Here is a 22514-nt window from a genome sequence, read left to right as displayed (position 1 = left end):
TGTAGGTCAGAGCAAAGCCAGCCTGATAGTGAACAACGAGCAGCTACCGCAGGGCTGTGGGATGACCTCAGGCATCTCAGGCCACTGCTCTGTCTAAATTATGGGTCTAAAATGAGTCATCATAGGATTATGGAATGGTTAGAGTTGGAAGGGACCTTAACGATCACCCCCTGCCATGGGCAGGGACACCTCCCACCAACCCAGGTTGCTCCAAGCCCCGTCCAACCTGGCCTTGAACACCTCCAGGGATGGGGCCTCCACAGCTCCTCTAGGCAACCTGCGCCAGGGGCTCACCACCCACACAGCCAAGAATTTCTTCCTCGTATCCAAACTACCTCTACCCTTCAGAGGGTCCTGGCTTCTCACCTGCAGGAATTCACACGCTGGCTGCTGACACTTCTCCTCCAGTTCACGGATCTGCTCGCCGATGGAGGAGATCTCCTCCAAGAGCCTGTTGATGTTCTCCTCCTGTCTCCTTGTGATCTCCTGGTCCAGCTTTGCCAGCCGGTCCAAAAGGAGACGTTCCTGTCCCTCCACGAACTGGTGCAGCTCCTTGACTTCAGACACGACCTTCTGCCTCTCCGCTTCAACTCGTTCCTGCAACGAGAACCGACGCATGCAAGGGAGAAGCAGGGCTGGGGGCAGAAATCACAGAATCATAGAATCATAAAATGGTTTATGTTGGAAGGGACCTTGAAGATCATTGAGTTCCAACCCCCCTGTCCCCTGGGCAGGGACACCTCCCACTAGAGGGAGTTGGTGAAATGGTGGAGAAAAATTGCAACAGAGATTATTTAACATGATGACTTATAACACAGCCATAAATTCCAGTGCACATTGCAGAGCAGAAGTATAATTAAGACTCTTTTTTTTTTTTTTTTTTTGCCATTTCTAGGCTGAAGTTGCTGGCAAAGGGCATTTCCCATGGACTCTAATCTTTGTACCCGAAATGCTCCACACCTTTGAACGACAAGGGAAGATACAAAATAAAACCGTAAACAGATTAGTCAGCGAAAGAGGTAGAGAAAACAAGGCAAGGAAGAAGCAATTGGGCGATTCCCGTTTATTAATAGGGAAAATCTGGGATCGCGTCCCACTTGGGAGCAAACCAAAGAAGAAAAGGGTCAAAAGCAATCTGGGAAAATCCGACACACCCTGCTGAGACATACAAGGAGCAGGAGACATGGGGAAAATGGGAGTGTTTTTTAATCTACCCTGGGGACCGGCTGTCATCGCTGCCCAGACCAATGGAGAGGACATTCCCATGCATGTGAAGGGACCGTGGAGATGTGATCTTTGGCCATGGCACATCTTGCGTCTCCACATCCATCACCACAGCCACTGGGACAACCAAAAGAACAGGGAGAAAGCCATGGCCACCCAGGGATAGACACTTACGAGGAAGTCCAGGCTTTTCCCTTCCTCGGCCATTTTCAGCCCCAGCAGCTTTTCTCTCCTGTCCTTCAGGATCTGCACGTGAGCCTGGAATTTCTCCTGAGTGGCGAAGAAACAGCTTGTTGGTGCCTTTTCTTCCTCTAGCCGGTCCATCCCACTACCCTCATCCCACCTATCCAGGTTTATCTCCTGCAAACGCAGATTCTTCCCTGCTTAATAACACAATATTCTGGCTCTGGGAATTCGTAAACCCTGATTTCTGGGAGAGCAGGGCAGCCAGAACAGGTCGCTTTGTCCAACAACCAGGGTGAAATTCATGGCATATGTTGGCAAAGACTCAGGTGAAGGACCAAATCAGCAGGCAAGGAGCTTTAAACGACTGGGGAGACCTTGCTGGCATCTGTTCAGGTTCAGCCTGTGCTCAGGGCTGACCCAAAACTTTTAAAATTTGGGCTGTTTTCTCAGTTCAGCTGCCAAGGGATGTGTCTTTGGTCACAGATTCAAAGCCTAGATGGGACATTCAAGCCAGCTTACACCACAAAGGTGTGGAGACCGTACCCTCCATCACCCTTGTAGGGTCAGAACAGGGCTAGATCACACATCCGCGGTGACAGCAAATTTTTCTTCCCACTTTCAGCGAAATCAGTTTTCATGCACACAATAAAACGGGAGCCCCAGACCATGGATGTGCTGGAAAACCCAACCCTACCTTGCGCGCCAGCGCCCTAAGACCAGATTCTGCCACCTACATCTACAGGCAGCATCTCCTGCACTCCCAATGCCCGAGACACCATAGCTGACCCTACTCTTGAGCAGGAGCTTGAGTCAGATGATCTCCTGGGCTCCTTTCCAGCATGATTTATACGAGGACACCGTGATCATATGGAAACGACCGATTTAAGACAGTTGGGGTGACCGTCAATGTAAGCGAGGGGGAGAAAGGGGTAGAAATCCAGATATCTGCAAGCTCCTGAACCTGGTCCCCTCCTCCTCCTCCTCCTCCCTCATCCCTACGCCGGGCACGGAGACCTCCCACCTTGTGCTCCTCCGCAGCCTCCTCGATGGGGACCACGGCATGGACCCGGTGAGCCTGTGACTCTCTGCAAACCAGGCAGATGGGGGTCTGATCCTCCTCGCAGAAGAGTTTGAGAGCTTCCCGGTGCTTCTCGCACAGCTTCTCCCCTCCTGCCCCTCCTTTGGCCGCCTGCAAGCTCAACCGCTTGGCTATCTCGATGATTTTCGCCAGCTCCCGGTTGGGTCTCAGGTTCCTCTGCGGGGCCGTCTCTTTGCACTGTGGGCAGGCGAAATTCTCCTCGGCTTCCTCCCAGCAGCGGGTGATGCACGCCCGGCAGAAGTTGTGACCGCAGTGGATGGAGACGGGGTCTTGGAAGAAGCCCAGGCAGATGGAGCAGGAGGCTTCATCGCGGAAACTTTCGGCGGGGCTGTCCGCTGCCATGGTCTTGGCAGCGAGGATGACGGCACCGCTTTCGTTTTCCGCCCCGGGCTGGTCTTGCCCGTTGGCTGCTCCTCTTTTTCCTCGCAGGTGTCTCAGGGGCCCCGAGGGAGGTGAAAGCGACTGGCGGTGGGGGAGTTCTGCTGCTGAGACACACCAGGTTTCCTCCCGGTCGCCACCGCCGCTGAGCAAAACGCTGCACCGAGGGGTTGGCAAGAAGGGCAGGGAGAATTTCCCTCGTTGGGAAAAACTGGGTTGAAAAGAGATTACATAGAAAACAAACAGCCTTCATAATTTCCTGACTTGCTGGAGGTCCACCCGCAGCTTCTACATCAACCCCCCCTTGCCCCAAGCGTCCCCATGGGGTCCAGCACCCAGAAACCAGCCTGGATTCGCTGCTCGCTAATAAAGGTGCATTTAATTTATTAATTGAAGGGGTCGGCCATGGGAATAGAGCTTAAGCAAGTCCCCCGCCACGGGTAAGTCTCCCTTCTTCAAGCCTTCGCGGCTGGTTTCGGCTCTTTGCTATTTATCATACCTAACCGCCGGCTTCACCGCCGCCCTGCCAGCATCCGCATTTCTGCATGTGTACGTGCAGCTATAAATACTTTTATTGTCGCTTTCGATTCTCCTTTTAAAACAGGAGGTCGTTTCACGGTTCAGGGCTGAGCAGCAGCCGGTTACCACTCACCCTCTTGCCTTTAATTCGCTTTTTCTTCCAAGCTTGCCTGCGATCGAGGAAGGGAAGGGATTTTCTTCCACCCTGTAAATGAAATAACTCCACCACCGGCCGTAGCCCTCCCTCGGTCTGCTCAGAAACGGGTTCTCCTTCACCCAAGACCCCACCGTGCTGCGGAGGAGCTTCCTTCAGCTCTCGGCCACTGCATTTTTGGGGGGCCGGGGGTGGGAAAGAAGGTGACATTTCAGGAATGACCTTCCAGCAATGGAAATCTCCCCTCCCACAGCTGTTTTTCGCTTTGCAATGTCACTTTGCTCCCTCTGTGCTGACCTTGCACGGTCAGTTGGGTGTCTGCCTGCATAAATGTGCTTTCACCCCATCAGCCTGCCCACGTTGGGTGTTTTTCTTTTTGTGCATCAGTTTTGTAAAAGCCTCAGCATCGCTGGTTTTCCTGCAAAAAACCCTCATCTCTGGCTGCAGCAACGAGCCCCCACGTCCACCGAGACCTCATAGAATCATAGGGTTGTCTATGTTGGAAGGGACCTTTAAGATCATCAAGTCCAACCATCGACCTAACGCTGCCCTAAACCACGCCCCAACAGATGTTTTCCCGTTTGTCATCCCAAATTTGGTTTTGTAACACCAAAGTGGTAAATGTCTTCCTCTCCTCCCCTTCATCCCTCTGCGGCTCTTCTGGAGGGACAGCAATGTTGCTCTTCTTCCTTTTAGGTGAGAAACCCCTGATTTGCTCCATCCCATGGACCATCAACCTGCGGCAGATGGAAGAGCAGCTCCCATTGTGTGTCAAAGTGAACTTATTTGCATTGGGCTGAGGCTGGGTAACGAAGCGACGCATTTTCTGAGAATATCAGTAAATAGCGCATCCGCCGTTACGTGTTTGCAAGTGTTTTCAGGGCTGATGATTTCTCCGGTGCAGAGCTCCGCGCACACACGAACACTCAGACTGAAACTCATGAGGCGGTTTCATACTTGAGGCAACTTTTTTTTTTTTTTTTTTTGGTGTTAATCCGGAATTTAGGGCTGATTCGGTGGGGAATGAGACGTGCGGAGAGACTGGTGTTGGGATGAGGGACTGCTCGACTTTGACTTTTCCACTTAGGACATTGCTTTCTCTCCTGCTCTCCTTCCTCCTGCTGTCCCATGAGCAGCATCATCCCCTCTGCTCCAGCACCAAAAGCCACGTTTCCTCCCCCAATTACCTACATGAGTCACATAATCAGAGTAACCTCCCCGCGATCACCTGCAGCCGCTTTCCTCTTTGCTGTGCTTCTTTTAGGCTTGAAGCAGAGCTTGACGTGCCTGGAAAAGCACCTCAGCTTCTCCAAACCCATCAATTTCAGCTGATTTTGCCAAGCCCTAGGGGCACCGATGAGCATTAATGGCCCTGAGCAGCCCCACCTGGGACCCCTCACCCCCTGCCAGGGGCTCTATTTAAGCTCAGTCCTGGGGTATGGTCCTTTCACAAGTTGCCTTGGAGGATCATCCATCTGTGGCTGTGGACTCTGTTGAGCCATCTCTTCGTGATTTGTTACTCCAGTGCCTTTGGCAAGAGAGTTTTGCCTCCAAAGAGAATTCAGCAGTTTTGATGCCTGCCTCTCCCAGGATGGAGAAAACATGGGTGTTGTGGGACCCTGCTAAGGGAGAGGCTGAGATTCACTTGCCAAGTCTAGATGATGCTGAACTTGATCTTAAATAGCAACAATAGCCTAAACCATGACAACGGGGTACTTAAGTGGCTCCATTTCCCTCAATATCAAACCTAAACCTCAAGGCAAAACCCCATGAAGGCTTGAGTTGACTTTGTGGATGACCTGGCTCACCTCCCAAAAGGTGGGTTTGGTGCGGTTTTATTCTACAACTAAAACCTTGCGTTACCGCTGTCTATGCAGGACACCGGGTGGGGCATGAAACGGGTTAAAAAATAACGACACCCCTCACTAAGCGTGTCCTTAATTAGCTGTGTGTAATCAGCAAAGGACTACTACGGAGTGCGGTCCCAAGAGGGAGCTGGAGGCTCTCTTTTGAAATGTTTGCTCAACGCCTCTGTGCAAGAGGCAGAAAGAAAATTAGTAGAACAAAAAGAAGAAGAAAAAAAGGTTTTCTGTGGGATCCTGCTTAATTGCTTCAAGGCAATTAATACGGGGCTGGGGACAGCCACAATTAACCATCAGGCACAAATCACCCTGCCCCAGTTTTCTCCTTTCTTCGCGGTGCGTGGTTTTGCTCCTGCCTCCTTTTCCCGCAGTTTCAGAGTTAAAGCTAAACACAGACCAGGGAAAGGGCTGTGTTTTGGTGTGGGTTTTTTATTATTATTTTTTTCCTGAAGATCTTGCTTTCGTGGGATCAGCCAGAGGGAACTGTTTGGGCTGAAAAAAAAAAAAAGAAAAGGGAAAAAAAAAAAAGGTCTGCTGGGAAAGGAATTTACTTGTTTTCAGCCTGATTGTGTAGGAGGGCAGGATGGCGATGGCCAACTGCTACAAGTTGGTCGGTTCAAATGCTAAAGAGGTTCAAACCCCCCCCCTGGTGCAGGCGAGACTTTCCCAGAGGCATGGAAGGATGCTCTTCCCAAGAGGGAGCTGGGGGGATGAGGTTGCTCTTGGCTGGGGCATCCAGCCCCTTTTGTGCTGGAAATGGGATCCCTGGGGTGTTGGTGTCTATCAGCGCCTGGAGAACTATGGTGCTGATAAGGTGGGATTTGGGAAATGATCCTGATTTGCAATGCAGAAGGTGGCACCACTTTAATGCCCGAAGCTGGAGGGAGGATTTGGCAGAGGTGGGGGGTGAAGTGGCTGCAAATTTCCCAGGATTGGAGGAAGCTGGATGCGGTCCTGTTTTCTACCTCCCTTTTTTTTCCACTTTTTTCCCCCAACACACACATGCTTTGGGTGCTGTTTGCTGCAAAGGCGAGAACCGATGTTGGCCCTGTGCCTGCCACCAGCATTGATTTGCTGCCAAGAGGAGGGCAAGACCCTCTCCCCATCCTGGGACCCTTCTCCCGCTCCATGTGGGTGACCCTCACCCTTCCTGCTTCTGGCTTCGTTCCTCCTTCTTCACCCTCCCTGTGATACGCAACCGCCTTCCCGAGCCTTCTTCAACCTCACCTTTTCCATGGATGTTCTTCCCCACCCTTCCCACGCCAAGCCCCCTCTCCAAATCCTCTTTGCTCCCATGCCCAACCCCCCTTCCAGGATGTGGGTCTCACCCCCCTCCCCAGGGCTTGGCAGGGCTCCCTCTCTCCATCCTTCCTCCCTGTCAAGTTGTGGGTACCGGGAAACCCGCGGGATTGTGGGTACCAGCCATTTTGGGAATGGGGACCACCTTGGGGTGATGCAACCAGGAGGACTTTTGGCCGTCGCCTGGTCTCCCCCCTTCCAACCCAGGCTCAGCTCTGGTTCTGCCCACCCTGGGGGTGGCAGGAAAGGAAACGCCTTTCCCTTGCTCGGAGGAAAATGAAAGTGGCCGCAGTCTCGCAGCTCATATCAGAGGTCCCATGGCTGCACCGAGCCCCACCGCAGAGCTCCCCAGCGAAGCCTCCTGCCCCATCTGCCTGGAGTATTTCCGAGACCCCGTCTCCATCCACTGTGGTCACAACTTCTGCCGGGCGTGCATCACCCGCTGCTGGGAGTGGTCCACGGCCAACTTCTCCTGCCCGCAGTGCCGGGAGACAGCACCGGAGAGAAACCTTCGGCCCAGCCGAGAGCTGGCACGGGTGCTCGAAGTAGCCAAGCGGTTGAGTTTGCAGGCGGCCAGAGGGGAGACGGCGGAGGAGGAAGGGTGCAAGAGGCACCAGGAACCTCTGAAAGTCTTCTGCAAAGAGGATGGAGCCTTCATCTGCGCGATCTGCCGGGAGTCCCGAGCGCACCGCTCTCACACCATGCTTCCCGTGCAGGATGCTGTCCAGGAATACAAGGTAAAGGGTTTTTTTGGTGGTTTTTTTTTTTTATCCATCTAGACGTGCACTAAAAGCCAAACCAGCACCATCAGGGCTTGATGTTCCCTCACAGCATGCTACCATCAGGCTGTGGAACATCTCGCCCCCACCCAGGGCAGTAGGCTGGGGGCAGAAACATTGTCCCTCTCCGGGTGTTTAACCTCTGCTCTTCCCCCATAGCCAACTGGTCCCTTTCAAAATGACGGTGCAGACCACGCACCGGTGCTTCTGCTGTCTCAGTTCTCATCTGAGAACCTACGGGGTGAGGTTTTAACCCCCTCTTCCTTGCTGAAAAATTCAAGCCTTTGTCCAGCTCTGGTGCTTACTGGTTATCCACTGATCCCAAGATGTTCTCCAAAACAGCGGGAATGTCGGTCAATAAAAACAGGGATATTTTTTCTTGATGCATCAGTGAGTTAAATCAGCTCAGAGAAAGGATCCAACACAGGGAAAGGCTGGCGTAGAAAGCTTTTTCCACTATACGGCATTTATTTCCATGCCCAGGTCTCCAGCTCCTTCTGGACCAAGAGGGACACAAGGAGAAGCTCTGGAGCTGACCAGAGCTCCACCACTTCCCCAGAGTTGTTTTTGTTTTTTTTTTTTCTTTTTGCTGTCTCCATCTCCAGATACACGGAGCCTTTATTTTATTTTATTTTTTTCCTTAGGGACAAATCCAGGCTCATCTGCAAACCCTGAAGGAAGAGAGAGACAAACTCCTGGGGTTTCGGGAGGCTGAAATGAGGAGAAGCTGGGAGTACTTGGTAAATGTTTTTTATGAGGAAGGATGGGGGTCCGGATGGCTCTCTTAGCATCTCCTCTAAAGCCAGTGTAGGAGATGGTCCCTTGGGGCTGGGGACCCTTTCCAGGTACCAAACGCTGCCGGAATCTTCTCTGCATTGTAGGAGGGGGTGGGGGGTGGGGGGAGAAATAACGAGCAGAGCCATGCAAGGGACTCAACTGCTGAATGCAAAGTAAAATATATATATAGATACTCAAGACACTGACTCTTTCTAGGTGTGCAGTCACTGGGACGCGTAGGAGTTTGCTGCATCCTTCTCCACCCCCCTCTTCCCTTCTTGTGTCCCCTCCTCACAGGAGAAGACCGAAGCTGAGCGGCAGAGGGTTTTCTCCATGTTCGAAGGGTTGCGTCTCTTCCTGGAGGACCATGCCCGTCATCTGCTGGCTCAGCTCAGGGACCTGGAGAGGGACATTGAGAAAATGCAGGAAGAAAACGTCACCAGTCTGACAAAGGAGATCTCTCGTCTGGATACCTTGATCCAGGAGATGGAGGAGAAGTGCCAACAACCCGCCAGCAAATTTCTGCAGGTGAGGGGGAAAGGAATGGAGCCAGGTTATCACCTCTGGGGTCCAGGCGATCTTCTGGCTCTGGGTATTGCCCCATGGTGCAACCAAACCCAGGCTGCGCTCTCCTCCAAAGCCACATCCAATGCTGCTGAGGTTTCAGTAGATGTTTCACCACCAAAGACCCCCCTTCACTGAGTTTCTTCTTCCCTCTCTTCCCTCCAGGACATCAGAGGCACCTTGAGCAGGTATGGGGCTTCCTGAGCTTCTCTTCTACCCCACAGGCTGGGAAGGGGAGGTTGGACCTTGTGTTTGGCCTCACCCAGAGGCCAAATATTTGGCTTTGTGAACAGTGGCTCTGAGCAAAGGTGTCCCTACCCATCTTTGAAGGTCCAGCAGGTTTATTAAAGCCTGCACCGACTCTTCTGAGCTGTGGGTACACACAAAAGACTTCTTGGTCTCTCTCTCTGAGAAGAAACATCCTCCCCTCTTCTTTCTGTCCTCCTTCTCCAGGTTTGAAAAGGAAAATTTCCAGCAGCCCCAGTTGCTCCTGCCAGAGCTGGAAAAGAAAATCGGCCACTTTGGGGAGAAAAATACTGCTCTGGAGGAGACTCTGAGGAGCTTCCAAGGTATTGAGTGTGGGCTGGGATTGGGAGGTGGAGCAATACCTGTGCGAGCATAAATTGTATTTATTTACTTAAAGGATAAATTATGTTTTATTGTGGTTGTATATGTGACCTCAGTGTGGCAGAACAACCTCTCTGTTTACACATTCACACTGACACCGGCGTGTTATATTGGACAATGTCTCTTCTCCCCTCTTTAGACATCCTGATGTTTGAGCTGCCTGAAAAGAGTAAGTCCACATCGCCTGGAGGTGAGAGGGGAATGGGAAGGCTGAACCCAACATGGGATGGGCCATGAATTGGAGGGTCATCTGGGGAAGATGCTGCTGTGTCTGAACAAAACAATCAATGGGGCGGGGGGCGGGGCTAAAACAGCGTAAGAATTTAGGGAATCCTCACCATAATGTCTTGATGGATTCATTTCTTTCAATGGAGCCGCTAAGCTGTGCGAAGACTGCTCTGACCTTCACCTTGTTCAAGGAACAAATGCCTACTTTGGTGGTTTTGGCACAAAAACCCCAAGGGCAGGGGTCTCCTACTCATCTGCCTTGAGGCCTGTTCTCTTACTCCCTTGGGAATCTTCTTCTGATGCTTTCCTGGCTCCTGTGGAATGGGGAAAGCAACCAACGTCTGCCCCTGCAGCAAGGGCAGAGCATCCCAAGCCGTGGGGTAGATGGTGCTGTAGGACCTCCCCACTCAGCCCCAGCAGTGAGGCAGAACCCGAGGCCATGGGAAATGGGGCTGGCCTCCTTTGATGCTCTACTCTCTGCCCCTTGCAGTGAAGGTGACCCTGGATCCATCCACGGCTCACCCCCAGCTCGTCGTGTCGGCGGACGGGAGGAGCGTGAGGTGGGAAGATGCCCAGCAGGACCCATCTGCTGAGAGGTTCAACACCGATCCCTGTGTGCTGGGCTGCGAGGGCATCACCGCTGGGAGATGCTGCTGGGAGGTGGATGTGACACCCAAAGGCTCCTGGGCCGTGGGGGTGGCCAGGGAGTCCCTGAAGAGGAGGGAAGAGACCGCTGTGAGCTCCGACATAGAGCTCTGGTCTATGGGCCTCTGTGATGGTCAGTTTTGGGCTCTCACCTCCCTTGAGCGTTTCCCGCTCTACCACATCCAGGTCCCCAGAAGGGTCCGGGTTGCCCTGGACTATGAGAGGGGTCAGGTGGCATTTTTTGATGCTGATAAGAGGGCCCTGATATTCACTTTCCCAGCAGCTTCCTTTAAAGGGGACAGTATTCACCCTTGGTTCCTGGTGTGGAGCGAGGGCTCCCAGATCACATTGTGTGCCTGAAGCTCTCCCTTCTTACCCAAACGCAAGTTTTACGTCCCCAACATCCCAATTTCCAGCACTCTGGAGGACTTCCATATAATGAAGTCCCAGTTGACTTTTCTGGCCTCTCTGTGCTGCCAAAGGGTTGAGTGTTTCTGCGGGTCAGTGTCCCACATGGTCACCCCCAAATCTGGGGCATCAGCGGCTGACAAATGTGGAACCACGTCTGCCCCACAGCATCCTCCACCAGCTTGACTACTGGTTTTAGAGGAAGTAAAAAGATTTATGTGCTGAAATGTTCTTCTCTGGTTATTTGCTCCTTCTGGATGTCGGGTTCAAGGCGGGAAGCTGAAGTTTTGTTTAACTGAATCCCATTCCTGGTATTTGCACAAGTGTGAGTTGGCTCCAAGTGAGTTGGTCCACAAAAGTCCTAGGGACATCCTTGGAAGCCCTGTGCCACGCTGCTCTCCTGCCTGCTGGTAGTCCCAACCAGAGGGAAAGACACAGAGGGGAAAAAAATTATGGTGTTGTGGGTTTTCTTTATTATTAATTATCTACATTGTGGAGGTTTCAAATACCAGTTTTTGGAGAAGAGAGGAAATAATTGAGGCTCAGGAGCTTTGCCATGTGTGAACTTTCCATCAGCAAAGATCACCATGGTGGTAAGACTCCATGTTGCAGCACTGAAGGCTGGGATAGACCTCACCTGACATCCGAAACTCACAGGTGCAGATGTCTGCATCTGAAAGCCACCACAGGATCCTTTATTAGGGAGAACATGTCTGTTTTAAGGCAATTTGCACCCATTGGGTGGTTGGGAGAAAAAAAAAAACAAACGGGTGACATCTGGATCCTTTTGCTTTAGGGGTATCTGGCTCAGATGGGGACATCTCTACTTAGTCAGGCAAACTTGGGAAAATTTGCTTTTGCATCACTGTCACACTGGATTTTTTCACCTTTTTTTTCCCCCACCAATATCCACTTCCATGCCCCAGGGTGCTCTCTCTTTGCCTCATTTGGCTCTTCTCTCTGTGCATCAACCCTCTCCCTCCAGTTTCATGCAGAAGAAGGAAACACAAAAGCAGAAGTCCCCATTTCTTCTGGTCCCGTGGGGGACATGCGGTGGTCCCTTGAGGCTGTCAAAACTGGAGGGATGGATGCTGCTCCCCATGTCTCAGGGACACAGCCTGAGCTGGGACCTTGCCCCCACCACCCAGAGCCATGGGCGGACCCTCTCCCCGGTGAAGGCAGCACGGGAAAAAATGAACATGAGTCCCCCCTCATCAGCGTCAAAAAACGCCACTGTCCCTCCGGCATAGTCCAAGTGGACGCTCACCCTCCGGGGTACCCAACGGAGGGGTAGGAGGGTCACCTTGCGGGTGGTGAGCGCGCGGACTTGTCCCCCCCACTTCTCCACCCCCCAGATGCCTCCTTGAGGGCAGAGGCTGAGATGCCCTTTCACACGAAGGGCCAGTAGTCAAATCGCTCCGGGTTATTTGGCAGGTCCCGTCGTCTTTCCCCGCGTCTCACGCTCTTACGGTCCTCGGAGAGGATGAGGTCGGGGTGAGCCGTGTCGGGGTCCAAGGTCACGATGGCTGTGGGGTGGGGGGCAGGGGTGTGAGAAGCAAGGCTGAGCATCCCAGGGATGTTGGAAAGGGGGTTTGGAGGGGGCCAGCAGGACCCAGGCTGGCATCTGAGGGGAAAAAGCATCTCAAGATGGAAGCATCTCAAGATGGAAGCATCCCCAAGGGGAAGGGTGCTGGACGTGAAGCAGAAAAGCTGGTTTTAACCCCAAAAAATCAAAAAGAAAAGGTGCACAGTAGTGGCAACAGGCTCATGCAGAAATCGCTACAGACTTTGAGCCACGTCGGGGCAAATTATAAACGCTGAGGGGAGAAAAAAAAAATTAAGGCAAACCGTATGTGGGGTGTAAACCAGCAAAGTCTCGAGCAGGTTGTCTCCTACAGCAACCGCAGGACAAGACCAGACTGGTTTGGCTGAGCATGTGGGTTTGGTTTTTGTTGGTTTTTTTTTTTTAAAAAAAAAAAAAAGAGCTAAAACCCGAAGACGAGGTGATGAATTGGGTCAATCCATTTCCATATTTGTTTCAGGGAAATGGTTGGGTTTCAAGGCAAGGGCTCTGCCCCCGAGCAGGTTTCCTCCAGCGTTACGCGGAGGCTCCAGCTGCGGGGCTAAGAAAACTTGTTGGGTTGCCCTGATTTTCGTATTCTTCCCTCAGTGCCTATTTTTGGCCACTTTGGGCTAGGTGCACCTTCACCTGACAGGTACAGCTTACGTTCTCACGCTCAGCAGGACCCAATTTTGGGAAAGGCTACGCCAGAGGGGGAAACCGAGCTAGAGAGCAGCCCATCCTTCACCCACGAGCATCCTTCAGGAATTAGGGCAAGACACGTATAATTAAGAGAGTGATAAACCAGGCATTAAGGTGGTATCAAATTGTCATTTCTTCTGACCAGGAAAAGCCCTTTGCCCACCCTCTCCTCCACTTCGGGGTTTCTCTCTGCAGTATTTCTGCTCCCAAAGTGTATCCAGAATGAGCTAAGGGCAGCTCACCTCTTCCAGCTCTCCCCAAAATACGGCTAGTCTATTTTTTTCTCCACCTCAAGCCCTTCTCAGTACCTTGTAGCTTCTTCAGAGTTTCCTTCAGAGCGCTGTTCCTCCACGAGAAGTGACAGACTCTTTCTTCCGACTCCGGAGAAACGTCTGTTGGCAACTGGAAAGTCACTTTCCCACACCTGGGGGCAAATAAAAACAAAACAACAAAACATCCCACATTTTCTGGAGTGATTGTCATCATTTCAGGAAATCTGATGCCACCAGAAATGAGGTGGTATTGCTAAAACGTTGGTTTATTTTAATTTCACCCCCTTGGCAACCCAAACTGCAAAGAAAGTAAAGGCCAAATTTCCCCGTTGGATTAATTTTATTTTTTTTTTTAATTTTATTTTTTATGTAGACTATGAGAAAGGTCCAGCTTGAGAGGACTGGGCTAGAGAAAAGAGCCAAAACTTTGCAGCAAAATTAAAGCCAGCCTTCGCCACGTAGAGGTCATTTTGAGGCTAAAGCTCCTTTGATCAGCACGTCCCCCAGAAGTGGTCAAGAGAGGAATCCCTTGGGAAGTGCAGGGACATCCACGTGGCAATGGTCCCCAAAATACCCCTCCAGACTCTTGCAGTTTCCCTGAAGCAAAGGTGTATTCGGCAGCCACCGATGAGTTTTCTTCTCCGTGGTCATCGCCCTTTGAAAAGCTCATGAAACAGCCACAGGAGGCCACGTACCTGCTGATGGTGCTTTTCACATCCTTGGGAAAGGAGAGAGAAAGAGAAAAGGAAGGTCAGCGTGACCTTGTCTCCTAAAATCACAACAGCGCTGAATTGTTTAGCTGTGGATGGACCTCTTGGGTCTCTGCTCCAACCCTCCGCTCTGGGCTGTGTCCAGGCAAGGTCTGAATGGCTGGAGATGTCCACATCTAGAGGGACCCCAACCCAGGGAGGCACCGCATTCAGAAGGAAAACATTTTTTTCCCCAAATCTAGAAAAAAACATATCTTGCTGCAACCTGTGCTAGTTGCCTCTCATCCTTTTGCTGGACACCTCTAAGATGCCACCTCTGCCTGCTCCATAACCCCATTATACCACGGCAGACTACCAGGGTCTCCACCAGACGTTAATGACCCTGATCAGCCCCACCTGAGACCTCACCCACCTGGCCAGGGGGGTTATTTAAGCTCAGTCCTGGAGCAATTAGTCCTTTTGCAAGATGCCTTGGAGGAGCACGGCTTTGGACCTTGCACAGGCTGCATTCCCAGGTGACCTTCAGCCCTACCTCCTGCCCATGGATGCTCCCCTCTCTCAGGTACCCCAAAGATGGGCTGAAGGCTGGTGATGCTCTTGCTCCCTGCACTGCCGTGCTTCCCCATCCCATAGGGAACCACCAGCCCTCACCCTTCCCTGCCGCTGACAGTGATTTGATCCTTCCCCCCTCTCTTTCCCCATCTTTCCAGGCTGCAAATCTCCCTCTCCTCATCCCCTTGAGGTTTTCAGATCTAGTGAGGGAATAGGAGCAAGCTGGAATGAGGAAAACCCAACTAATTAAGCCCGTAGCTGCCTGGTGGGGAGGACCCTCCCTACAATTTTCCCTTGAAAAGCTGTAAACTGGGTGATTTCACTCACCGATTGCCGATTCTTCTCTTCTTGCCCTTGTGTCGGGGTGTCCAGCTGGGAAATCTCCGAGAGTTTGGTGGCGTTTTTTGCCTGCCTCTTCTCAATCTCATTTTTCAGGTCTTCCAGCTGCGAAAGCAAGAAGAGCTTGAGTCCTCCTGGGACCTGCAGCGTGCCTTAAATCCAAGCACCGTCTGGTAGGGCTCAGCTTCTGTCCTCCCCTTTTAAGATGCAAACGAAGGAGCAGTGGGATGGGGAAATACCAGGAGGAATTCACGGAAAGGCATTTCCCACAGGAGATCGCCCCTGAGCCCAAATCCCTACTAATTTTTCTTGAATTCCTGGGGAAATCTGGGTGGTGGTGGGGGGAAAAAAAAAAAAAAAGTCAAACTTGATGTGAAAAAGCAACACAGGTTTGGGAGGAAAGATGCTGATAAAAGCCACAAACACACTTGCATGAACTTGGGCAGAAAGCCATGATATCCCCGCGCTTCCCGGCACAGCAGTGGCACAAAGCAACCAAAAAAGATCTAAAGAAGTGGCCCTAAAGTCGGTGTATTACTGCCCAGTGACTTGAGAGGTCGGGGAGGTTGACACCTACCAGATCCTCCAGTTTTCTGCACTCCAGGGTAGCTGTCCTTCCTTGGAGACCTTCTCTCTCTTCCTTTGGAAAACTTAACACCCGCCTGAATTTCTTCCGAAGCGAACTAAAAAAACCTGTTGTTTTTTATCCCTTTGATGGGGCTGGCTCTTTCTCTTCCTGTTCCTTCCCAAGTCTTGGGTAAAACTGCGGCGCGGATGCGTTGATCCTGCAAGGCAGCTTTTTGCGCCATGTCTCCTGGGCAGGAGGTGGTGACACCCTTGGCCTGATGTGCTGGGAGCATCTTGTTTCTCCCTTGTTAATCTTCCAGCTTGTGAGGAGCTGTGGAGGGCTGTCACCTCACTGCTTTTGTCCTTCTCTTTTTAGGGCAAAGCCATCAACCCTCCCACAAAAGTGCTGGAGGCAAAAGACGTTCAGGCTACCAGGAGGGTGAGGAGCTCTTGAGGCTTGGTGGGACCGTGGATGGGGAAAGCATAAGACAACGAGGAGGGAAACGTGCAACCAGAACTTTGTAGGTGCTGGAAGAGGGGCTGTAACTCAATGTGCATAAAGGGGGACAAGCTGGGGTCCTTGGGACTCCTGGCCATGAACGTGTCGCCCATCACTACGTGCCCTCCAAGAAGCTCAGTCCTGGCTCTGAGCTCACAGGGAAATGTTTCTAAGGAATTAATAACCCGCCGTCTCTTTGTTAAGCTCCATGGCTCCATCTTTTTTGCGTGGCACCTGGGATTTCTAGAGATGGAGTCACTGTGTCCCAGCTGAAGGACTGAGATAACTCTCCCAGCCACCATCACTTGGCCAGGTTTGGAGACACAAGTCTCATTTCCACGCAAACTATTCCCGTCAGGAAAAGCCGCCGGGGAGTCGCTGGAAGCAAACGCCCTGCAACCACTTCCCAGGGAAGCGTGGCCTGGGGTGAGTGGGTTGGGAGGCAATCCGTCCTGCCAGACGAAGGAGGTGGGTGCAACCAAGGGAATGTTGTCATCTAATGAGGCATCCTCCCTCTGAGCTGGGCTGCTTTGCTCCTTGGTGGCTCTGCACCATCGGCAGAGCCTCGGGCAAAGCTCCTTTCATCTCAAAATTAGGTGCCTACGGTTGGGCAAATGAGTCGCACCCTAAAAGCGTCTCCAGAGCCTGGAAAACCAGCTGGGGTGGAGACATCTGCATTGCAGATTTCTAGAGCGAAGGGACACCCTGGGAGAGAGCTAGGTGGAGACCAGAGATGTGGAGGGAACCTGTGGCCCTGAAGGAGTCAGGAAAACATCAATCTCTACCTCCAAAGAAAACACCGAGTTTTACTGGGATTCGGTGTTTTGTGTATTGTGTTTTTCAGCCTCTGAGAGGGCCATGGTGGGACCATGGTGGTTCAGGGACCTCCAGCAACTGAAACTTGTCCTTGCAGAACATCTCAAGAGCTTTTCCCCAAATTTACTCAGGTTTTCTTCTTTGGTCCTTCCTGCACCAACAGCCTGTCTGTTCATATTACCCTCCACCTTTCCCTGCTGGACTTGAATCGTTGTCAGGACATGGACCCAACACACAAGGTGACACGTAGGACCATACTCCTCCCCGCCAGAGATGTGGCAAAGGGAAAGGAGAAAGAGGAAAAATATTCAACATTGTTTGCTCAAAAGTCTTTCCTAGTAGCCCCAATTGCCCCTTTTTTTTTTTTTTTTTTTAATAAATCATCATGCTTGACCTCCCGCAGTGATTTTGGGTTGGCTTTGCAGAAAGCAGATGTCTATCCTGCAGCGGGATCCCGTGTTTTCCCAACTGATGGGTCCAAGAGACAGCGATGCTACCGGACTGAGGAGTATGGATGGAGGGGAGAAACCGCACCGAAATACCAGCTGTAAGTTTGCCCTTGGTGGGACCCGTGGGGATCGTGAGATGGGGCTTCGTCACGGGGGGGCCCACTCATATCTTGTCTGTTATTCTGAGCCCAACGTCGCTCGCTCCCTCCCACTCCTTCTTCTGGTTCCTCTTCACGGTTCTATAATCAATAACGTGTATTTATTTTGGTGACCCTTCTTCCTCTTTTGGGTTTCCTCGGAAGAAAATCAGCAGTTTTTGAGGGAATCAATGTAGGTGAGTTAGGTGAAAATGCCAGAACTTGCATTTCCCCTATCCACTCCAGCTGCTTTTATTGTCAAGGAATATCTAACCGGCCCAGCCACAGGAGTCCCTGGTATGATTTATCCCACCTTGTCCCTCCTGAACAGCCAATGAGGAGAAACAGGCTTTTCTTGGGAGTTATCCTGGAAGCTTGACGTGTATAATGGTGTGGAAAATTGCATTCCAGGTGGTTTTGTTTCCCTTCACCGCCTGCAAAGGGGATTGAATGACTGGAGGTCCACCATGAGAAGGTAGAAAGGTAAGCGAGGTGTCCCCATCCTGTGCAGCTTTTCTTAATCTTGTTGACCCAAAAGCTAAGAAATCTGGGATAATACACCCATAGCAAGGCAGAAACTGGAGAGTGCAAAACAAAATGTTCTTTTATTTAAAATAAATATCAGAAATGTAGACAGAGATACAGACCAGCTCCCCAAACCAAGCCAGTCTGTAGTGAAAGGCCACCTCCCTTGGTAGAACAGACTCTGGATCTGCCTTGTAATTGATGTCAGAAAGAAAACACTTTGGAAAGAGATATAAACCGGAGGATTCAGTCCATTAAAGGCAAAATCAATTTTAAAAGACCACACGCTTGAAAGTCCTGAGTGCTCTCCATCCTTGATCCACCCTTCAATGTTCCCTTCCTTCTGATGTGCCGACTCCATCACCTCGTGCGGCCTGATCCTTCCTCTTCACTGCTGTCTGCTGGTGTCCCATCTTACCATCTCTGCCGTACGGGTGCCATCCCAAAGCTCCCAGTGGAGATGGACACGGGAGAGGACCAGCAAGTTCCTTCGGCTTGAGCGACCACAGCAAAACAGCTGGCAATCACACAGGAGATGTCCCTTTCATTAAGGTCTGATTGACAGACATCTCAAGGACAGATCCGGAGGGGAAACCTGAACCCTACCCAGTCCAGAGGGGACATCAGCTGCCCGCTCATGGACTGGTCCTCTGAGGGTGGGGTTTGGGTGATTTCTTGCAAACGAGCCCCTATCCCCATCTTGAACCAGGGGAAGACCCTCTCCCCGTTGAAGGACGCTCTGGTATAAACCAAGATGGGAATGTCATCGTCTGCGCTGAAAAACGCCACCCGCCCCCCTTCATAATCCAAGGAGACCCGTATCCTCCTGGGGAGGGGGTTCAGGCGCAGGTTGGCCCGGGGGGATGTGAGGGAATGATAAGCCTCCAGCGCCCAGACCCCCTCCTTGGGGGTGAGGCTCATCGGTCCCTTCCTCTTGACCGATGCTCGGGCCACCCCCAGGGCCCAGACGCCCCCCTGCCCCACCTCCACCTCCCAGAAATGCCTCCCCGAGGTGAAGCCCTCACAACCCAGCACGCAGGGTTCAAAGCCAAATCTCTCCGGGTTGTCTGGGAGGTCCTGCTGTGTCAGCTGGCCCCTGGCTTGTTTTTGGTCCTCGGAGAGGTGAAGGTTGGGGTGAGCCGTAGCTGGGTCCAGGGTCACGTTGGCTGCAGGAAAAGGGACAACCAAAGCATTGGAGGTAGGACTTGGCCCCAGGAGATGCTGGAGATCTTTCTTTTCCTCCCAGCGTCTGGGACCAGCCCTGCTCTCCTGCTTCTCCCAGTTCTGGAGGCTTCATGGGGGGCATGGGCAGGTCTGGGGCTGGTCATAGCTTCGGGGTGCCCCAGCAGAGATGCCTCTGGGGTGGAAGGAGAAGGGGGAGAGGACAAAGCATGGGGAGCGGATGGTGGGAAAGTCGTGGGGAGGGAAGGGGAAAAACAAATGCTCTGCTCAGGTGTTCCCTTTCTTTGGGTCCCAGAGGGGCATTTGGCTTTATCAGGACCATGTCTCAGCCCCTGGGTACACCAGGAGCATCACCATCAGGATGCTGCCACCCTTCCCTTCCTTTCCTTGGGGGGGGGGGGGGGTTGCATTGGGTTTTTTTTTTTCCATAGGGAATCTCTTCCACAAGCCAAAACCCCGTTTTTCTCCCACCCGCTACTTTCCTGGGGGGGGGGGGGAGGGTTGCATTGGGTTTTTTTTTTTCCATAGGGAATCTCTTCCACAAGCCAAAACCCCGTTTTTCTCCCACCCGCTACCACCGACTTACTTGGCTCTTGCAATTTAAACATCAGGCTGTCTAAAGAGGAGAGAGATTTCGCGGTGTCAGGTCCACGTGTCAGGCAAAGCAGCTGCAGCTTAGCTTTGTCGTGCAGGCTGGGGAGGCGAAACAGCTAAAGGGAGACTTGGGAGAGGGGATTTTGGGGGTGCGAAGGCTGTGGGTTGACTCGCTCTGGTGCAGGTATCGCCACACGAAGTCTCCCAAAGCCAGGGGAGATGAACCTCCTGGCCAAGCTAAACTCATCTGCAGGAGACACTGCAACAGATTTCTTCCCCCTGTGTTGCATCACCCCCTCCCTGGCTTTGTACCCACGTGCAACTTCAATTTTCCCACCAGCTTGCAAGCGGTGGGAACAACCGCACCAGCAGCTCTAAATTTGCTTTTCACGTGGGGTGCGGGAGGAGAGACTCCTTCGCTGGGCTTGTTTTTTCCTCTCCTCTCCACTTCCCAACTCTTTCTGCCCCAGGAAAAAACGTCGGTGTCCTTCTCTGGTTAAAATTCTCGGCTGGGTTTATTTACAACAGCTACTAGGTGGGTTTTGCATTAGCAGCCAGCACGCAAGAACCCAGTTTGTCCCAAATATCGCGCACAAAAGGCAACGTGCCTTTGGTACCTTGGCATTTCCTCAGCGTGCCTCTCACGAGGACGTTTCTCTGAACAAAGTCCTCAAGTCTTCTCTCCAGATCGGCGGAAATCTCCACGGGGGGGTTGAACTTCATCATCTCGCAACTGCAAGGAGAGCAGAAGAGGGGAGAAAACAAACAAACAGCAAAGTGTGTGTGTGTGATGTATTTGATTGCTCATTTTGTTCTCATTAAATAATCCAGGAGAAACTAAGGGATGGGCTGAGGATACTTATCCAGGAGCAAATAAAATCCCCCCCTTTTCCCCCCTGCCCTGTTTCTCCGCAGTTTTTTTGCCCCAGGCTGTCGCTGAACAGAGGTTTCTGAACACAAAGCGCCGTTCGTGGGAGGCTGAGCTATCAACCGCATCCATCTGGTCTGACACCCCGACCTCCGGATTCACCCAGGTGTCCCCCAGACCTCTCCGAGCACCAGAGTGTGTGGAAAGTCAGACGGAGCCAAGTTACCTCTTCAAGAGTCTTCTGATGTCCTAAAGGTGGGAAGAGAGAGGAGAGATGGTTGGGGAAGGGGAACAACAAGCGCTGGGTCTCCTAACATAGTTTATGGCAATGCGGTAGCAAAGAAGGACCCTATGGATGTGATGATCCCACCTGCAGCAATGCTAGGAGACACCAGGGAGCTCCCATGGGGCTGAATTTGGGCTCCCAGGTCTCAGGCTTTGCTCCGTCCCTCCTTTCCCCACCACCCCTGATGCTTTGGGCTCTCACCTGCAGGAATTGGCTTGCTGGTTGCTGGAATTTCCCCTCCATTTCCCAGATCAGGGTGTCGAGGTGGGACATCTCCTCTGAGACCTTTGCCACTGCTTCCTCCTGGACCCTGGTGATGGCCCTGTCCAGGTCTGCCAGCTGGGTCAGGAGGAGGCGCTCTTGGTCCTTCAAAAATTGATGCAGTTGCTCGAATTCACACACTATCTTCTTCCCTTCGTTTTTGGTTTTCTCCTGCCGGGATGAGAGGCAAAGGGGATTGAAAGAGGAGCAGGAGACCTCCCTGTGCTGGAGAAGGCATGCTGCAGTCATCTCTGCGACTCTAGCACCTGCGACACTGGCAAAAACTTCCCTCGTTGATTATTTTTTACATCATTCTAGATCCTATTAGGGGCACATCTGTGGGGCTGCGATGGCCTTTGCAGAAGGAATCGGGGTAGCCTCAGGTGAAGCTCCGCAAGATGGGCAGGAGGAGGTGATGGGGTTTAGAGAAAAATCTCACCGCACCCAAGAAAAAGAGATGAGTGCTTCAAGGCCACCAGGTTGGTCTCAGGTGGTATCCAGTCAATACAAGGGTGAATTTAGCACCAAGCCATCTCGCTGGGGATTTGGGTAGTAGAAGGGGGTTATTCGGGAGGCTTGGCCTGCAAGCAAAACCGAAAGGTGCAACCTCAACTGGGCTCTGCAAGACCATAGAATGGTTTGGGTTAGAAGGAACCTTGAAGATCATCCAGTTCCAACCCCCTGCCCTGGGCAGGGACACCTCCCACCAGCCCAGGTTGCTCTGAGCCCCGTCCAACCTGGCCGTGAACACCTCCAGGGATGGGGCAGCCACAGCTTCTCGGGGCAACCTGCCCCAGGGGCTCACCACCCTCGCAGTGAAAAATTTCTTCCTAATACCTAATCTAAATCTCCCCTCTTCCAGTTTGAAGCCATTCCCCCTCATCCTATCCCTACAAGCCCTTGTCAAAAGTCCTTCCCCAGCTCTCCTGTAGGGCCCCTTTAGGAAGATGAAGATGTATAGAGTTTATGGGGGGGAAAAAACCCTTTCCAGCCCATCTCTCTACACCAGGCTGGGGACCTTCTGCCCTCCCAGCTCCCTTGCGGAGGAACTGCAGTCTTATCTCCCCAGTGCAGGCTCCAGCTGATGTGAAACCCCAGCAGATAACCACAGGCTTGGCCCGGCGCCCCCGAGCAAACTGCACAACACTCCGCAACTCAAATACGTGAGATCCAGCCTCAAAATACACCAGCAATGCCGGGGTTGGGTGGAGAGTGCCACCTTCCACCAGGCTCCCGCTGGAGGACACCTACCAGGTAAGCGTTCTTCCTTACTCTGTTTTTTCTGCTCTCCAGGAATTTTTCTCTCTCCTCCTTTAAAGCCTGTAGGCGAGCCTGGATTTCTTCCTGAGGAAAAAGAAAAGATGTTCTTGGAGGAACTGAGAAACACCCCCCCCCCATCTTTTTTTTTTTTTTTTTTTTTTTTTATACTTCTTCGTCCTTTTGCT

At 52.1% G+C, this 22514-nt stretch overlaps 4 protein-coding genes across 4 annotated transcripts in view; 1 reads left to right on the top strand and 3 right to left on the bottom strand.

Moving 5' to 3' along the window:
• LOC104287725 (E3 ubiquitin-protein ligase TRIM39-like) overlaps positions 1-2970 on the bottom strand; it is a 5050-nt gene extending 2080 nt beyond the window's left edge. The window contains exons 1-3 of the mRNA XM_009886454.1: positions 2432-2970; positions 1399-1494; positions 371-597 (exon numbers count right to left, since the gene is read on the bottom strand). Coding sequence (XP_009884756.1) covers positions 371-597; positions 1399-1494; positions 2432-2851 — 743 coding nt within the window. The 5' untranslated portion in view covers positions 2852-2970. The remainder of the gene's footprint in view (positions 1-370; positions 598-1398; positions 1495-2431) is intronic.
• A 4068-nt stretch (positions 2971-7038) lies between these two features.
• LOC104287741 (zinc finger protein RFP-like) lies at positions 7039-10701 on the top strand. Its single transcript, XM_009886472.1, has 7 exons — positions 7039-7458; positions 8145-8240; positions 8575-8805; positions 9007-9029; positions 9295-9410; positions 9608-9637; positions 10187-10701. Exons 1-7 carry the CDS (start codon positions 7039-7041, stop codon positions 10699-10701), a joined length of 1431 nt encoding a protein of 476 aa, XP_009884774.1.
• A 1437-nt stretch (positions 10702-12138) lies between these two features.
• Positions 12139-18239, bottom strand: LOC104287740 (E3 ubiquitin-protein ligase TRIM39-like). The gene is made up of 5 exons (XM_009886471.1): positions 18165-18239; positions 14874-14990; positions 13980-14002; positions 13321-13436; positions 12139-12275 (listed from the first exon to the last, which is right to left on the bottom strand). The coding sequence occupies exons 1-5, from the start codon at positions 18237-18239 to the stop codon at positions 12139-12141; spliced, it is 468 nt and encodes a 155-aa protein (XP_009884773.1).
• Positions 18240-18448: 209 nt separating this feature from the next.
• LOC104287739 (zinc finger protein RFP-like) overlaps positions 18449-22514 on the bottom strand; it is an 8284-nt gene continuing 4218 nt past the window's right edge. The window contains exons 3-8 of the mRNA XM_009886470.1: positions 22321-22413; positions 21010-21240; positions 20749-20771; positions 20272-20387; positions 19647-19676; positions 18449-19044 (exon numbers count right to left, since the gene is read on the bottom strand). Of these exons, the coding sequence (XP_009884772.1) occupies positions 18449-19044; positions 19647-19676; positions 20272-20387; positions 20749-20771; positions 21010-21240; positions 22321-22413 (1089 nt within the window). The remainder of the gene's footprint in view (positions 19045-19646; positions 19677-20271; positions 20388-20748; positions 20772-21009; positions 21241-22320; positions 22414-22514) is intronic.

This window comes from Charadrius vociferus, unplaced genomic scaffold (genome assembly GCF_000708025.1).
Source record: "Charadrius vociferus isolate BGI_N301 unplaced genomic scaffold, ASM70802v2 scaffold746, whole genome shotgun sequence".
Lineage (NCBI taxonomy): Eukaryota > Metazoa > Chordata > Aves > Charadriiformes > Charadriidae > Charadrius > Charadrius vociferus.
This window is presented reverse-complemented; position numbering and strand designations above follow the sequence as displayed.

Bases quoted from the DNA above. Each gene is read 5' to 3' on its own strand.
- LOC104287741 (XM_009886472.1), top strand. From the start codon at position 7,039: ATGGCTGCACCGAGCCCCACCGCAGAGCTCCCCAGCGAAGCCTCCTGC. The intron at 9,030-9,294 runs GTATGGGGCTTC...CTCCTTCTCCAG, and splicing joins ATCAGAGGCACCTTGAGCAG to GTTTGAAAAGGAAAATTTCC. The intron at 9,411-9,607 runs GTATTGAGTGTG...TCCCCTCTTTAG, and splicing joins GACTCTGAGGAGCTTCCAAG to ACATCCTGATGTTTGAGCTG.
- LOC104287740 (XM_009886471.1), bottom strand. From the start codon at position 18,239: ATGGAGTCGGCACATCAGAAGGAAGGGAACATTGAAGGGTGGATCAAG. The intron at 14,991-18,164 runs GTGTGGTCTTTT...TTGCTTTCGCAG, and splicing joins AGCACTCAGGACTTTCAAGC to CTGGAAGACCTGAAAAATGA. The intron at 14,003-14,873 runs GTGAGTGAAATC...TCCTTTCCCAAG, and splicing joins AAGAGAAGAATCGGCAATCG to GATGTGAAAAGCACCATCAG.